Source organism: Paroedura picta, chromosome 4, assembly GCF_049243985.1.
Source record: "Paroedura picta isolate Pp20150507F chromosome 4, Ppicta_v3.0, whole genome shotgun sequence".
NCBI classification, from domain to species: Eukaryota; Metazoa; Chordata; class Lepidosauria; order Squamata; family Gekkonidae; genus Paroedura; species Paroedura picta.
The window spans coordinates 55,341,612-55,359,233 of NC_135372.1; the positions used below are offsets into that span (position 1 = coordinate 55,341,612).

The window sequence follows — 17,622 nt, forward strand, 5'->3', positions numbered from 1 at the left end:
AGCCTGGAAAATATTTTTTTCTGATATCCTCTAGGAATGTGTCTTTTGGTTCTGAAATAATAATATTTCAGACAGTCTGGCACAGTACTATGCTCTTGGAGATGTTTGGTTTTTAAAAATTCATTCATTTCTTTTCTGTACCACCCCTCCCCGCAAGCAGGCTCAGGGCAGTTTACAATAATAATAGAATAATAAAACCATTACCCTTCCCTCCCACTCTCTTAACTACCCTCCTGCCAGGCTAACCGGACTGGGTATGGTCTAAAATGGGGGGGGGGGGGCAGCAAGGAGAAAATATTCATTACTTAGAACAGAATTTTTGTGAGAGTCATGTGTTACCGCTATAATCACCTCATCCCCTTAGGGTTCATGCAATGCTTTTTCCTTTGTGAAATAGCTTAGTGTTTTGACAGCTATTGTACTGCATATGTAACAGATGAATTGAGCCTTATTACCAGGCAATTAGAGGCTTTCCCTCTAGCAGTTGTTCTAGTTTCTTAGTTCTAATTGACAAACAGTAGGTTGCCATGCATAAATAAGACTTGAAACCCATGTGTGTTCTAGGTTTCAGCCCTTCCATCTACTAGCCATTTTCATATTCATGCTTAATTTCCTGTTTGGGGGGAGGGGGACTTAAAATGAACATTGGGCTGAGCTGTCTAAATCAGCATGCCTTTCCAGGTTTATAACATAATATATGTAAATGTACAATGCAGACCCTTATAGAGCAGTAAAATGATCAATTCTAGCATCAGCTGGGGAATTTGTTATCGTCATATATAGCTGTATAAAATACCTTCAACCTTAAGCTTGCTAAATTAAATCATAATTGCAATATTGTAGTGCTTCTAAATGTTATTGAAGTGGGACCTGTTTCTAAACTGTTTGGGATCCACTTGCAAAGTTAACTCTTTAGCACTCATTCTCTTCCTAGTGCAAAATGCGGGAGGCTCACATCAATTAAACAGGTGTATTTGTATATACATGTGTATAGATAATTTTTAGTTATCTTGCATTATTGAACAACAGGCTGTCTTTCATGGTCCTTTTGCACATTGGGCTTTTATAAGCCCAAACTTGCCATCAAGCTCCCCCCAAATCTCTTCTCCCAGCTCTCCCATCTCCTTTACTCCTGGCCTTATGACCCACCTGTAAGTTATAACTCATTTTTAGGTCCAGAGCCACAGTATGAGAACCAACCCTTTATTGCAGGGGTAGTCAACCTGTGGTCCTCCAGATGTTCATGGACCAGCGTTTGCTGGCAGGGGCTCATAGGATTTGTAGTCCATGAACATCTGGAGGATCACAGGTTGACTACCCCTGCTGTATTGTACTTGTTGAATTGGTTCTAGATGTTTAGAAAAACAAAATATTTGTATACATGTGTATCCAAGATCACAAAGAACCAGCACTTGGAAACACAGAGAAAGCCAGTGAAGATTTTTCATTTTGGCATAATGTGTTCATTGCAACCTACTCCAGTAAAAAAAAAAAAGGCCATTGTACAGCCTGTGTGCAACAGTAGTCTGTCACAGTAGTTCAGCCAAGGTACATGGATTAATGTGGCAAGATTAACTGAGTTTTGAGAGAGTAGCCAGTTAACATACCAGATGAAAATGGAAGAATGTACTCCTAGCAATCATAATAACCTCCCCCATGGCAAGACTGGATCCTGAATTCCTTAACAGATGCAGCAGGGATAAGTATATCCTACCCAGCAAGAACAAATTGTTCCCTTAATCAGCGTCAACTTCTCAACCAGCCTGACTTCTAAGTTTCTGCTTTCTTCTCATCCACTTGATTATGTTGTCCAAACAAAGGCCTTAAGACACTTAACAGCATTTTGATGGCATTTGGGGTAGATGTAACATTAGTACTTAGACTTACTATAATTATTTTTGTGAGGCACATTAATTGATTCCTGAATTACAAATAACCAGTTCAGCAATACATTATCATATATACCTATATCTGGTACCCACAGATATTGTTCTCAGACATGGCAAAACATCAGTGAGTAAACAAAAGGCATATCTGTCCAAAAATATGGGTGCAGCACTGGTGCTTGTCCTTGCTTCATCTCGTACATTTAGCTGATCTAAAATGATTGATGTGCAGCACAACAGCCCCATAGTAAACAGACTAGATTTACATATGTGGGAGTGGGAAATTTTCTGCAGGACAGTGTATCATCTGAATTTCTTTTGGATTTCCCCCCATTTTTGTAACATCTTCTACTCCGCATCTCTGACTTGATGAAAATTTGGTTTCAAATCTGTGCAGATGGCAGCATTATGGAAACCTTGTTCTGATTAGGAAAAGCTACTGCCAAATATTTTAAAATAGAAAGTAAGAGTACAGACTTTTTAAAGACAGTTAAGGCAATCTATAAAATATTTTGAAAGTGTAATTTAAAAAATGTAGATGCTAAAAGAACTATTAATTTACAAACTAACAGGGCCTGTTGAAAATGTAACAAGTGAAAAGGAAATTAAATAATGTTAACTAAAAGCCTTTCAGATATAATGATGCTTTTATGGTGGGGGGGCTTTCAACCCTGTCTTTAATTCACCTCCACAGCTTCTCTGTTTTAGAGACTGTTGGGCAGGGTTATATCTGGAGAAACCTCTGGTGTGACAGATCTCCAATTTGCAAAAATGAAGACTCCAGGCAGCCAGAAATGGTAGTGTCCAGGGCAATGATATATGCAATATATTTCTCCTCCCTCATCTCCTCCACCAATCTTCTTGGACAGGCAGTGTGTGGGAGAAAGTTTTGGAAATGCATGACCTGACTCCCTGGAGCTGGTTTGGAGAGGGCGAAGACAGAGTTATTGCCTTCCTTCCTTTTATTTCTAAAAAATCTGGGTTCAGTATTGGGGAATGCTAACTATATATGTTTGTGGCGCCTTCATTGAAAAACCAGGCTGAATATGACAGCCTACTGTGACAAAGAAAATGTTGGCTATTAGAGATAGGTCAGTCTAAACAAAAACAAGTTCAATTTGAAATAGGTTTTAAATACAGTCAGCCTGAAAGGATGCTGGAGGAAAGGGAGAAAACAACAGGTATTGAAATACTTGGGGGCGGGATTAGAATAAATGGAATTCTTGCAAAGGTAGCAGCTGTATTTCCAGTTCCAAGGATTTAAGAGTAGTCGTTTGACTAATGGTCTAACTGGTTTCTGTACATTAATCATCAGTGAAGCATTTCTTCTGTTGAGGATGTTGTCTTATTTACTGAAGAAATTTTAATCATTTACAGCCATAGCCCTGCTTATTTATTTGGTCATCTTTTGATTTTTGAAACTGCTGGTCAAGAATGTACTTCTTATAAACAATATGATTTATTTAACAATCTCTAAATTTCACTCTTCATCTGGAATAATTTACAGTTCAGTTTTTCTTCTCAGAGATTGGTAGTGGACTTTAGACATTCACCTTCCTGCTCTTCGTTCAATATGACAAGAAAGGATAATTCAGTGTTTGAATAGACGGATCCTGTGTGTTTCAATGTGTGCATTTTGTACTGAAAGAATCGTGGAAGGGAATACATGAACTAGACCTACTTCTCACCTTGGACTACTTAGAAATATCTGAACTACCCCTAGGAATAAATACATTCCCAGTACAACCCCAAACTTCCATTGAAACTTAGGGGAAAAAAATAACAAGCCACATCATGTAGAACGAGGGGCAAAGCCCATTGCATTCAGGAATACAACAGGTGCTAGATTAGGGTGGTAGAGCGGAAGAATTCTAAGAACGGCCTCCCCCTCTCCCCAAGACCTGGAAAGGCTGGAGGCAGCTGTTATAGACCTTCCTGGCGGGGGTAGCTCTGATTCAGCAGGGACCTGCAGCCTCCAAGCCTCAGAGGGAAGTGGAAGGAAGAGGGGGTGGTCGGGGTGGGGGACGGAAGGCGATTGGCTGACCGCTGGACAGACAGGCAAGCCGGTTGGAGGAGGAGGCATTCAGGGGCAGGACAGCTGACCTGAGTGGGTGTTAAGCATTGAATGGCACTTAAGCCATGAGACACATTCCTCCTCTAAGGCCTTACCAGAAATATGCTGTGTGGAACAGATAGGAAGCATAATTTTCAACGGGATTTGCAGTCCTGAAACTTAACTAGGTTGTGCCTAATAATTCTTACCTTGTAGTCAACAACAAGTTTTTAGACATACATTTAGAATGCCAGAAAGATACAGAAGAATATTTGGGTACAAAAACCTTAAAAATGTAAATTATCACATATAAAACCTATTTGTGGTTAAAACACAACATTAAAATAGCAGTTCCAAAACATTAACTCATCACAGAATTCATTTTCGATTGAGGGAGATACTTTCTGTCCTATATATAAGCTAGGCAATTTAATAGTAGCAGCACAGAATTTAGCAGTGGAGAGAGCTGTTTGTCTGCTTTCATCATTCAGAATTTTTTTAACCTTTTCCTTTGAAGAAAGGAATTACCGTATTTGCTGGCGTATAAGACGACCCCCCAACATTTCCACTCAAAATATAGAGTTTCTTACATTACATTACAGTACTATGGGCCATTATGGGCAGCTATGTCTATCCCAACTGAAGTGCACCCGGCATATAGGACGACCCCCCCCCACTTGGAGGCATGTTTTTCAGGGGGGAAAAGTAGTCTTATACGCCAGCAAATACTGTAGTATTAGCAGAATTAAATTGCATCTGATGAAATCATAAATACAACAGTATAATAGTACATGTTCACTCGTTTCTGTCTGGTCACTAGCACATAGACATAGTCTCTGTGAGAAAGGGTTTTTCTTATTGGCCTATTATGCACGGCTGCTGAAACGGCGGCATGGAGAACACAGAGGAGGAAGAAGCGAAGCAAACCACTTACGCACGGGACGGAACGCAATGGCAGAAAAACCCAGAGTATCCGATTATGCAAGCGGCTACTTCAGAGCCGCTTCTGGTTGCACCCTGGTCCTGGGAAGCTCCACTTTCTTCCGCATCTCGCTAACGCAGCTTTTTCGGCGGCATATGTTGACTCGGCACCCAGTTGCCACCTGCAGCGTGCATAATTGGTGATTTTAGCCACCGCCATTCCACCCCGAATGCGGACCTTCCACTCCGTGCATAATGGGCCACAGTGATCCTCCAGAACAGCTGAAGGGAGGTCTGAGCATCTAGCTCAGCCTTTCTCAACCTTTTTACCATTGAGAAACCCATGAAACATTCTTCAGGCTTCAAGAAACCCTGGAAGAGGGGTGATCATGCAGAATATGATTGGGATGCATAGCTGTGTACATGCCCACCCAGGGCTCTTCTCCTTCCCACCCCCTCCAGGCCCATCCTTGGCCATTTTGTGTGGGGGAGGCAGGTTGATGTGACTATATATGGTCGTATCACCTTAAATCTTTAACATTTTTAAAAAGTTAAAATTAATTCCCATCCAGTTGGGGAAATCCTTCCAGGGCCATGATGAAGAAACCCCAGAGTTTCATGAAACCTTGATTGAGAAAGCCTGATCTACCCTGTATAAAAGCTCTTCTTTATTTATTGATCTCTAGTGTAGACAAGTAGGGAGATGGGAGTAACCTGTATTTAGTCTTGTCTGGCAGCAGGAAGTCTGGGATTCTGTCTAGGTGCTTTTGCCAGCTGATGACCTTGGATACTTTCTTTCCTGTGGTGATTTCTAATTTTGTTAATTTTGCCCCCAATCAGTATTACATATATAACTCTCAGCATTCCTAACATAAACATTCATATGAATTATATGTAGAAATCTAGAAGAGACAAGAGCTATGGAAAAGCAAAATAATAATGTAACATCTCTGTACGGACTTACAACTTAGTCCTGATTCAGACCATTAGATCTTTACCAATCAGTATGCAGTAATATCATCAATATACATATATATAATTTCTGAGTAGTTTTTTCAGTATAGCAGAGAGAAAAAAACACATTTTTTTCAATTGATCCCTTTTTATCATACTTCAGAGCTGTCAACTTTTTATCAAATAACATACTTTTAAACGTACTTATTTAATATTTTTATTTTCTGCCACTGTCAGAGGACTGTCTCGCAATGGGTTATAGCAGGTATGCTTCCTGGTCTGCCCCCTTCCTTCCCAGCCACAGGACCTCCACCTTGGAGGGGTTGAGTTTCAGTTGTGTCAGCTCTAGCCATCCAGCTGCAGCTTCCAAACATCTGGCAAATGTTTTTGAGCAGTAGTCCAGGCAGCCATCCGTCCATGAGGAGATAGAGCTGGGTGTCATCTGGTACTGATGACATCCCAGCCTGAAACTCTGGACCAGCTGGGCCAGAGGGCACTTGAAGTTCTTTGAAAAGTATGGGGGAGAGAACCCCCCCCTGTGGAATTCCACATAGGAGTTGAAAGGGGCATAACCCCCCCCCCTGCATCCCACTGTGTTCAGTTCTGTAGGAAGGAGAGCAGCCACTGAAGGGCTGTCCCACGTATCCCGGTCCTGGTGAGGCATTTGGCTAAGAGCTCGTGATTGACCATGTTGACCATGGGCGACAGATCTAGCATCATGAGAATTACTGAAACACCGCTATCCTGCTGGCGCCAGATGTCATCCATCAGGGCGACCAACACCCATCTTCACCCTGTGGCCAGGACAGGTGACTGGTTTTGTTAACCATTCTCTCTTACTTCGATTTAGATTTGAACTGGAAAAATTACATTATGTGAGAAACATGAAACTACCAGTGATAATGGCAGCTGTGTTTCCCCCCTCCAGTACAGTATTTAATGTTTGCACTTCATTTCCCCATCTTTGTTGCAGTCAGTGATGTATAAAGTGTGTGAGAGGAATATGGCATGTACTTTCAGGATGTGCAAGCTTCATATGCATTACAAAGGGATGGGGGGAGAGACTTGACACAGGGATGCTATTTTCTGTTGTTAATCCTGTATTCTGTTCTTTTAAAAAATGGAAAAAGTTGAAGGGGTGGGGGATTTGAGTGATGCTAGTGGGAGGCAAGAAGTCCCATTCCATTAGGTTTTTGCTACTTGCAGTTCTTAGGATTCTTGGGATTGAATCCATTGTTTTTGTGAACGTATTTCATGTGGCAGTGAGTAAACCTTTAAGGAATCACATGTGTTGGTTCCGTACATAAATCATTAAACACTCTGAATTTTGTAACAGGATCCAAAAGCCTGTCATTCCTTGTACCTATTATGTTACTGCAGAAATGTATAAGGTTAATGTGTTCTCTTTTGAATACTTGGTGATTTGTTATAGACGTTTGCAGAGTAGGAGACTGTCTTCTAGTGCAGTGGTCCCCAACCTTTCTGAGGTTGGGGACCGGCAGGGCATCGGGGCGCGGCCCAAGCATTGGCCGCGCCCACGCATCGGGCCGCACCCGCGGGCTATGCCCGCGCATCGGGCCGCGCCCACACGGGCGCAGCCGGCCCTGATTCCCTCTCCCCACCCACCCCCGCAGTAAAAAACTTCCCGGGCCGCAAGCTTGCGGCCCGGGAAGCTTCTAACTGCGGGGGTGGGTGGGAAGAGGGAGCCGCGGCCCGGCGCCATGGCCTTCGAGGCCCGGCACCAGGCCGCAGCCCACAGGTTGGGGACCACTGTTCTAGTGCTGAAGCTTTGAACTTCATTCTGCTTGGAAACGGGATAGTTTGATAACTAATAGAACTGTTCATCAAGTGGCCTACGTTATTCTTAGGAAAAGTTTTCTGTTAGCTAGAGGAGTGTTGCTTTGTAACACATTCAGTAGTAGACAAGCAAAACTAATTATAGCAATGTTTCTTGCAGTCTTGTTTGGGAAGTCAGCAAAAAGACATCCTTCTCACAACCAGTGCTAATTTAACAAATTCAGGAACAGATATTTTAGTAACAAACTGCGATTGTGTTTGTTGAAAACTTGGCATTTGGAACATGTGTGTTTGTGTATGAAGTGCAGCCAAGTCACAGCAGACTTGTGGAGACCCTGTAGGGCAGGGGTAGTCAAACTGCGGCCCTCCAGATGTCCATGGACTACAATTCCCATGATCCCCTGCCAATGCTGGCAGGGGCTCGTGGGAATTGTAGTCCATGGACATCTGGAGGGCCACAGTTTGACTACCCCTGCTGTAGGGTTTTCAAGAGGTGGCTTGCCATTGCCTTCCTCTGCACAGTGACCCTGGAATTCTATCCAAATACTAGCCAGGGGAAAACCCTACTTAGTATTTGAGATCTGACCAAGGTATCACAGGTGAAAAAATGACTGCTTCTGAATGCATTTAGCTTAGTTTCCAGCATGGTTATGTTGTGATCTCATACAGTAGCTCCCTTGAAAACCTTGGGGAAAGGTTAGCATATAAAAATTATTTATTTAAAATATTTAATTGCTTGATGGGGAAGGAAAAAGCTACAGCTTGAATTCTAGCTTGATAGATATTCTAGATATTCTCTTTCCTTGGAATTGTTACTTTTACCCATGACTACTTGAGTACTTAAAGGATTTCAGACCTATTAAGCATGGGACAGATGAATAATCCACAGCTCTTAACTTTCCAGCCCATTTGTGGAACACACAGTTGTTTACTTGACATGCATAGGGGAAAATCTCCAAGTTAGTGACAGAATAAAATGTTTTGCTTACACATGTTCCCAACTGGTATCTCTTGACTAAAGAATCTCTGTTAGAATTATTTGGAATCCTTCTTCCCACTAGCAGTATCTAGGATTAAAACTTGATTTGTTAGCTCTCATCCATCCCAAAACTGTCCCAAAGTTCATGATTTCCAGAGCCTCCTGAGATCCCCTAGAACTGTGAGATAGAACTCAGTATCATCTGCATATTAACGAAAGCCCACCCCAAATCTCCAGACAACCTTTCCCAGAGGTTTCATGTAGATGTTAAAATGAAGGATAAGGTGGACACTTTGGGACCCAGGGGCTAAAGGGCTGAGTCCTCTAACATCACTTCTGAAACCTACCGGCCATGTATGACCAAAACCACCATTTCAAAGCAGGGGCAAACACCCCATTTCTCCAGACCCAGTCTGCTAATAACCCCTGGCCCCAGCAGAGTGAAGCAACCAGGAGGGGTAGAAGTCACACTAACAGGTGGTATGCTTTAGGCTTCCAAGAATCCTGTTGACTTCCTGAGACTGAGGCTGAAAAATATCTTGTACACCTGGACAAACCAGCACCCTGGCATCATCTGAATTCTGTTACTGCTAATGTTGAGTCCCAAATCAACAAGGGTGCAAGAGACTCTTTCCACACAGTGTCCAACAAGTCACAGTGGGCTGCTGAACTTCTTTCAGACCCCTGACTATCTGGAAGAGTTCCAGAGGCAGAGAAGTGTTGTTCCTTCACCACCGTTGAGTAGGCTTTAAAATGGGCTCTAGCCCATGTCTTGTTGGATTGTTATATCATTTAATGTTGCCTTTATGTGATATAGTGATTAAAGAATCAATTGCTGGAAGAGTTTTTTTCTGTTTACTTAGTGATATTTGGGGAAAATACAGTTTTTATTTGGCAGTACTATTTGACCAGTGTTTCAGGTCATAGAAATAAGAAATCTGACTTGAGCTAGTAAGGCATTTTTCTGCAGCTCACTGCAGGGAGGTGTTTTCCAGCATTCATTCATTCATTCATTCATTCATTCATTCATTCATTCATTCATTCATTCAGAGCCTCTTGTGGCACAGAGTGGTAAGGCAGCAGACATGCAGTGAGGCTGGGAGTTCATTCCCAGCAGCCGGCTCAAGGTTGACTCAGCCTTCCATCCTTCCGAGGTCGGTAAAATGAGTACCCAGCTTGCTGGGGGGGGTAAACGGTAATGACTGGGGAAGGCACTGGCAAACCACCCCGTATTGAGTCTGCCATGAAAATGCTGGAGGACGTCACCCCAAGGGTCAGACATGACTCGGTGCTTGCACAGGGGATACCTTTACCTATACATTCATTCATTCATTCAGTTTATAGTCTTTCCTAATGTTGGGAACTCAGTATCTTTGTCACTTGTTCACTCCTGGAGTACATTTTGGGAATTGGATCTGCAAGTGTAATATTGTCAAAACAGGAACAAAGTACATATACAGGCCTGCACGGATCTCCTTGCATCTCATTTCCCCTTCCCCACCATTTCCTCTTTCCTGGCCCTGAAACCTTCCATAGTTATTTCCCTGCTTCTTTCTCTCCATCCAACCTACCCATCAACCTACTTTTTATCTGCCCCTCCAGCTGTACGTATACTTCATTTATACTTCATTTTACTTCATTTATATCCCACCTTTCCCCCCAAAGCAGCTTACATCATTTTCCATTTTAACTTCACAATGAAAATGCAAGGTAGGTTAAGTTGTGAAGGTGTGGCTTGCCCATGGTAACCTGATTATTTTTAACAGCACAGTGGGGACTTGAACCTGGATCACCTAGATTGTATACTGAAACTGAGGGCTCTATAATCTTTTCCCTCTTAATAAAACAGTAAGGGGTGTTGGGGTGGGCTCAGTCCGTGATGAGGAAGGGCAACAATTGGTCCCATGGCCCTGGACTGACAAGTGGAGGGGCCAATCGGAAGGCACAAAGTGCCTTCCAATTGGCCCCTTACCAGGACAGACCAAAATTCCATCCAGCCAGGGGCAATCTGGAGACATGGCTGCCAGTCTGCTCCTGACCACCAAAGGGAGAGGAGGTCAGTAGGGCTGCCAAGGGGGATGAGAACAGAGGCTTGAACAGGCTGCACCAGCCCTTTTTGCCCCAAGGCTGTCCTAACTGTCATGTCCAACTGCAAATTGCCTCAGAACCCTGACAGAGCTGGCAGGAGGCTGCAGAGTGCGCTCCCTCCCCCTCCCTTCAGGCCTGCTGCGAAGGAGCCTCTGACAGGCCCTGACTGAGGGGAGGGAGGCCTTTCCAAGAGCAATGCAGGGGAGCCTGAGGGCCTTCCTTTTGAGGGGGGGACTTTCTACTTCTGCCAAACAATTGCCTGACAGGAAGGCCACAGAAAAGCCCCTTTTCACTTAAAATACGGCTCTGCCCGGAGGTTAGTCACTGCCAAGCCATGTGTCTTTCTTCTTTGCACTCTCTGCAGATTTGAGGTCACTGCACAGCATTATTCTGCAGAAGAAACTGGCCCTTTTGTCTCTTGTTTCATCTGCACAACAACCCTGTGCAGTAGGCCTCAAGTCTTTCAATTCAACAACAACAACCTGTGTGGGAGGCCTTAAATGTTTCTTCTCTACCACAACCCTGTCCAAAGTAGCCCTTTCTGCCAGGGGAGCTGATCTGAATACTCTGCAGGTGAGCTGTAATTCCAGGAGCTCTCCAGGCTCCACCTGGAGGTTGGATACCCCTGGGTTGGAAATATTCCTGGAGGTTTGGAGGTGGGACTTCAAAATCATACAATGCCTCAGAGTCCAGCCTTCAAAGGAGCCATTTTTGCCTGCAGTTGGGAGGGAGTGGTGCAGGTGTGTCCCTCCTGGGCTATTGGTTATGGCCAGCCCTTACCAGCAACTGTTTGTATTCTGGGGCGCAGACAGGCAGACCAGCATCAGTCCTGTGAGTCTGGAAAGTGCAGGAAGATCTAAATAAATACTTACTGCCTGAAACTGTAAATAGTGAGAGGGAGAGGGAGAGGAAGGGAAGATGATTGGAAAATGCTTTGAGACACCTTAGGCCTGCTGGGTCACTGCGGCCCATTCCCAGTTCTCTCAGACCTCTCACAACTCCAGATACCTCACAGGTTGACTATTGTGGGGAGACGAATGGAAAAGGTGTTTGTAAACTGCTTTGAGACTCCTTTGGGTAGTAAACAACAGGGTATAAAAATCCGTTCTTCTTCTAAGGAGCAACCATGAAAGAAGCATGTGGGCACATAACATTTTATCAACAGTGAAAAAAATGGAGAAGGAACAGGGTGGACACCTGTGTACTGTGACTACCCCATGTGTATTAGGGCAGAGGGGCATTTTGGTGTCTGTGGCCTAATTCACTCAAGAAGGGAAATGACGCAGAACTGGGAGGAATTGGTTCCCCTAAGAAGAGTCTCCAGTCTGATTTTCCCTTCACATATCTGAAGACATAGCTCTGGAAAGCTCATCTGTAACCACTATGCCACAATTCCCAAAGGTCAGTCCTGTCCCACACTCAATGAACATTCTACACCACAGGTTCTTGACACCCATATCTCCACACCCATGGCCTCATTTGCCACCACACCACCACAACCTCCCACACAACACACACATTCAACCCTATGCCCTTACAGACTGGACAACTCCTCCCCTTCCTCTTCCCACTGCCAAGCTCTAGCACCCGTTGTATTCTTGGATGCAACGGGCTTTGCCCCTAGTCATAGAATAATAGAGTTGGAAGGGACCTCATGGGTCATCTAGTCCAACCCCCTGCACTATGCAGGACACTCACAACCCTGTTGCTCATCCACTGTAACCTGCCACCCCCTCAAGCCTTCACAGAATCAGACTCTCCGTCAGATGGCTATCACAGTTCCCCAGGGCCTACAAAAGGGAGCTCTTCTTCCAGGTCCTAGGTTGAGGCCAAAGCCAAGATCAACGTGTCTCCTCCTCAGGCTGGGTATTTACATCTCTGCACCCTACCCTTAGGCTAGTCTGCTCATGAAGTAGAGGGTATTTTTAGCTGCCAATCTTGGAGGGTTTGTTGGGGGGGGTTATTGATTTATGGAATTTTATATGTGTAAGTTGCCATGAGTCTCTCTCAAGAATGGTGGGGTATAAATCTAAAAATAAATAAAATAAACTCTATCCACAGTACCATGCCAATTTTTGTGTGGTGGCTGCTGTTGAACAGTAGCAAGTAACAGGACTTAGGTCATGCTAATCAAGTGGGAGCAAGTTGCACAGTGGTTGCTGTTGGGCCTAGATACAGTGAATCCTCCATAAAAAAAAAAGTTCTGGAAAGACCTCTGACCCCTTTCGCTGCCTTTTACTGTCAGAAACAAAGGCTAAATGCTGGGAATACAGCTACTGAGGTCTCAGAGTACATTTGCTTCCTAAAGCTGAAGGTACTGCTTTTACTTTGGATTAAAAAAACAACAACTGTTTTTTCTTTTAAGATTTCAAGTTTTTCTGCAAACCTGGGGGCTTTTCTCAGATTTATAGAAAGATCTGTGTTGTCTGTTTAGGGCACCAGATGTAAGTATCTGCAGAGGGTGCAAAGTTGAGAATATATATTGAGAAATATATTGAGATATATTGATGCTATAATAATTAACTGAGAAAAATGTCACAAGGGTATTTCAAATCAATATATGTCATAGTACTCTTTTTCATCCACCATTTCTTGGCCTGTGTTCCTCAGGCTAAGTATTTTGCACCATATATAACATGGTAGAATTATATCCTATTTAATATTGACTCGTTTACTGCTCCATGGGTACAGGCCATCAACAGCAAGTTAGGATTTTATGGTCTATCCCAACAATTTCTTCTCTCTTTGGGTTTTGACCGTGACAAAGAATTGGTAAAGCTAAGAATACTGGAGGTGGAAAGACAGCATGATTTGAATAGAATCAATAATCCACTGTATGACACCTCTCTTCTAAATAGATCATCTTTTATGCCCTATCTTTCTAATATTGATTACTCTGAACTTAGAAGGGCATTGTTCTACAATGCTCTCCCTTCAGCATGGGTAGAGGTAAAATATAATAAGCTTCCACCCCAGGAATGTACTTGCGTATGCCAGGATAGGAACACTGAGAACACCAAACGTGTGATTGTTGATTGCTGTATTTACAACCAATTGCATCAGGAATTGCGGTATTCCTTCTTCACTGACTTAAGGGCTACTTTAAGAGAAGCCAAATTAAAGGAAGTCCTTTTGGATAAAAATAAGAATTTATCCTATATTATTGCCAAATATGCAAGATTAGCAATTAAATGTGGAAGTGCCTGGCTAAATATGTACAAGAGTCAGGATGGACCTATTGAATATAATAAATATTTTGGAACTTTTAACCAGTCTTATATTGTTTACTGTTTACTGTTTTGATCTTTTGTACTGGTCACTGACCAAAATAAATGTATCTGATCTGATGTCACGTGCAGTGCTTGGTTCCAAGGATGGAATGATACTTAACCCCCAAAATGTGGCTATAGTTTCTGACTTACACTTTCATATATATTCCACCCCATGACAGAGGCATTTTAACATTATTGTAAAACTAGAACTAAAGCCCATTTTATGCAGGGATAAAATGGGTGCTGGGCAACTGTGGCCGGGGAAGCCTTCGCAGGGTGAAGGCTTCCCGGGCCATGGCATGGGGCAGGCAGCGGTGGGCGAGGTGGGGCATTTTTGGGGGGGCGAGGATAGGCCCCCCACACCCCACAGCGTCCCGGGTGATTCTCCCGGCCGTAGAAGCCGGAGAGCCCCCACCCCCACCCCGGATCATGGCCGGGGCTTCTCCAGGCCACAGGAGCGGCCAGGAGAAGCCGGAGAGCCCCCACCCCACTCCGGAGCATGGCCGGGGCTTCTTCCGGCCGCAGGAGCTGCGTTGCCGCGTCGTAGACAAGGCGAGGCCGCTCCAGCGGCCGGGAGAAGCCGGAGAGCTGGCCCCCCACCCTGGAGCATGGCCGGGGCTTCTCGAGGCCGCTACAGCGGCCGGGAGAAGCAGGAGGAGGAGCACCCCGGGCGGAGGACTCACTGCGTGGGCTGCCACTTCAGTTTGTGCAGTGAGTCCCTGGCCGGGCGAAGCAGCCAATGGGGAGCCGCGCGAAGTGCAGCTCCCCATTGGCTGCTCGGCCCTGGATGGAGGAGGGCCCGATCCAAGTTTTTATCCCGGACAGGGCCCGCCCTAACTCCTCCCAAACAGCCCTTACCCTTTTATTTAATCCGCTCCACAGGAGTGGTTAAAGATAATGCAGGTCTTCGTGAATTGATACGTCATCTATGTCAATACCAGACATACCGTATTTGCCGGCGTATAAGACGATTGGGCGTATAAGACGACCCCCCAACATTTCCACTCAAAATATAGAGTTTGTTACATTACATTACAGTACTATGGGCCACTATGGGCAGCTATGTCTATCCCAACTGAAGTGCACCCGGCGTATAAGACGACCCTCCCACTTGGAGGCATATTTTTCAGGGGGGGAAAGTAGTCTTATACGCCAGCAAATACTGTACATATTTCTCCTTGATAATTAAACATTTTTTTTGTTGAAGAGCTGAGCAATTAAATCAAGGTTACTTCAGAGTACTGGTTATGTGTGGCCATATATATTGGATATGGAGGGGACAATGCAAAGTTGGGTTGTAAGGATAAAACTAGGCTTACCTTGTATTAATTCACCTTTTGCTGTTTCTTGCATTAGTTGCCTTTAAGAATGGTTATAAGCAAATTAATTTGAGAAATAAGTTAATGTAGAGTGAATGGCAGCTTGAACCCTTTTTAAAAACAGTATCATACAGTTAAATACTAGATTCTTGAATTTTAAAGCTGCAGCTGCAGCCAGACAACCTTCTAAAAATGTGATAAATTCCAACTTCTTTCTGCCTGAAGTGCATGTTTTTAGTTATACATGTTAGATCTCTAGCTGGGGAACAATATTCTGGTCATAAGCATATATAACCTCTGGGATCGGAGATTTTCCTTTGTCATATCTTTTTCTCTGAGCCTTGGTTTGCATCTTAAAACATTGAAGTTTTGCAATTTAGAAATGAAGCTTATGGTGGGGATGTAGAAACACCTGTGGAACTATGTGAATGGTGTGTAGGAACTGGATAAATTATTAAAATTGGTAGGAAGAAGTAAGTGCTGCTTCCATTATGAATGTATGGAACTCACTGTCCCAAGGGGCTGGTGCCAGTTTAGCTTGTTTTTAAAGAAGGTTAAATACATTTATGGAGGACAACTAAGTGGAACCTCCACATTGAAGCTGGAATTGTCTTTTAAACATTTTATATAGTGCCTACAATGCTTTATAAATAAATATCACCACAACTGTTTGCCCTGATATAATGAAGGGTGTTTTTTTTTTTTTTTAAGGATCAATTTGATAATTTAGACAAGCACACACAGTGGGGCATCGACTTCTTGGAAAAATATGCAAAATTCGTCAAAGAAAGGATAGAAATCGAACAGAATTATGCAAAGCAACTGAGGTAAGTTTGGTGGTTGCTATTTTATCTTTATTACTCTTTGAATGATTATCTTGCACTCCAACCAGTCTAGTTAAGTGTAGTTTCCATGGAACTCAGTGGGGCTTTTCCAGCAAAGTATGCTGAGGATTGTTGCAAACATATTTGATCAGTTTAGCTAAAACCAGTTTTTCTTTCTGGTAATCAGTTACTTTTTGCTGTAGAGATGCTTCTGGCCAACCTGATAATATCCCCCACATTAGCTGGTGTAATACAGGCAGAGACATGTTCTTTTCATTGACAACACAGAAAATGGGTTTGCACAACAGTAGATATCATGGCATACTGTGCAAGGCAAATAAGGCAGATTTGGACACCTTTGAGCCACTGTGCTTTTATGTTCAGGACCTGTTGTGGCTTGCTCAGTCTTCTGTGGACTGCCACACTGAAGAATGCTTGAAAAGCTTCAGAATTAAAATTATTATTAGCGGCAATATTTTCCCTATGAGGCTGTAAAGCTATGTGTGCAAAAATGTCTTTGAAGGGGCCATTGTAATAATACAACTTGCCTGCCCTTGACTTTGATCCAGAAACTGCAACTAATCCAGAATGCAGCCCCCAGGTCCTTACAGCAGCACCTCGGAGGTCCCACATCCAGCCCATCTTCCAGCAGCTGCGCTGGCTTCCGGTTGAATTCTGGATCAGACAAGGTTCTGGTTATCACCTTCAGGACCATTTGCGGTCTGGGCCCAGTGTACCTCTCTGCTTATATCCCCCAAATAGCCTTACACTCTAGGACAGGGGTAGTCAAACTGCGGCCCTCTAGATGTCCATGGACTACAATTCCTATGAGCCCCTGCCAGCGAATGCTGGCAGGGGCTCATGGGAACTGTAGTCAATGGACATCTGGAGGGCCGCAGTTTGACTACCCCTGCTCTAGGAGTTCCAACTTCCCTGTGATCCCTAACCCCAGGGAAGTTTGCTTGGAATGAGCTCCCAGAGGAGATCAGGGCCCTGACCGGTTCCGCAGGGCCTGCAAAAGGGAGCTCATCCACCAGGCATTTGATTGAGGTTGACCAGAACCACTGCTTCCCAAGGGCCCTCCTCCTGAGCCTCCCTCCTATGGCACCCCGCCCAACCCGCTGGGCTATCATTAGGAGTTACTTTAAAGTTGCTTGTTGTTTCACTTCATTCATTATTGTTAATCTAAGTTATCTGTATAGTTTCTGTTCTGTTTTATGTGAACCACTCTGAACCTTCAGAGAGGGTGGTAAACAAGTATAATAAATATAAATAAATACATAAATAGCCCAGCTGAAGAGGCAAGTGGCTTTTCATGGGTTAGTGGTGGCAACACTGAACAAATGTCCAGTATTTCAGCATTCCATTCTAGTATTTTTGTTTATTTGTATATTCGGAATATGAATATACAAAATATATCTTATGTCCATCCATCCATCCGTCTTACTATATAGGTAGTGATTGCAAGTCGTCCTTGGTCCACAGTTAAAGAACATGCTAGAAAAGAAGGGGAAATATGTTTCATACAG

The 17,622-nt window shown here is 43.7% G+C and overlaps 1 protein-coding gene across 3 annotated transcripts in view; it reads left to right on the forward strand.

Moving 5' to 3' along the window:
- FNBP1L (formin binding protein 1 like) overlaps nucleotides 1–17,622 on the forward strand; it is a 95,908-nt gene that overhangs the window by 15,777 nt on the left and 62,509 nt on the right. For all 3 annotated transcript variants that reach the window (XM_077332925.1, XM_077332926.1, XM_077332927.1), the window contains exon 2: nucleotides 15,981–16,096. In XM_077332925.1, the coding sequence (XP_077189040.1) occupies nucleotides 15,981–16,096 (116 nt within the window). The remainder of the gene's footprint in view (nucleotides 1–15,980; nucleotides 16,097–17,622) is intronic.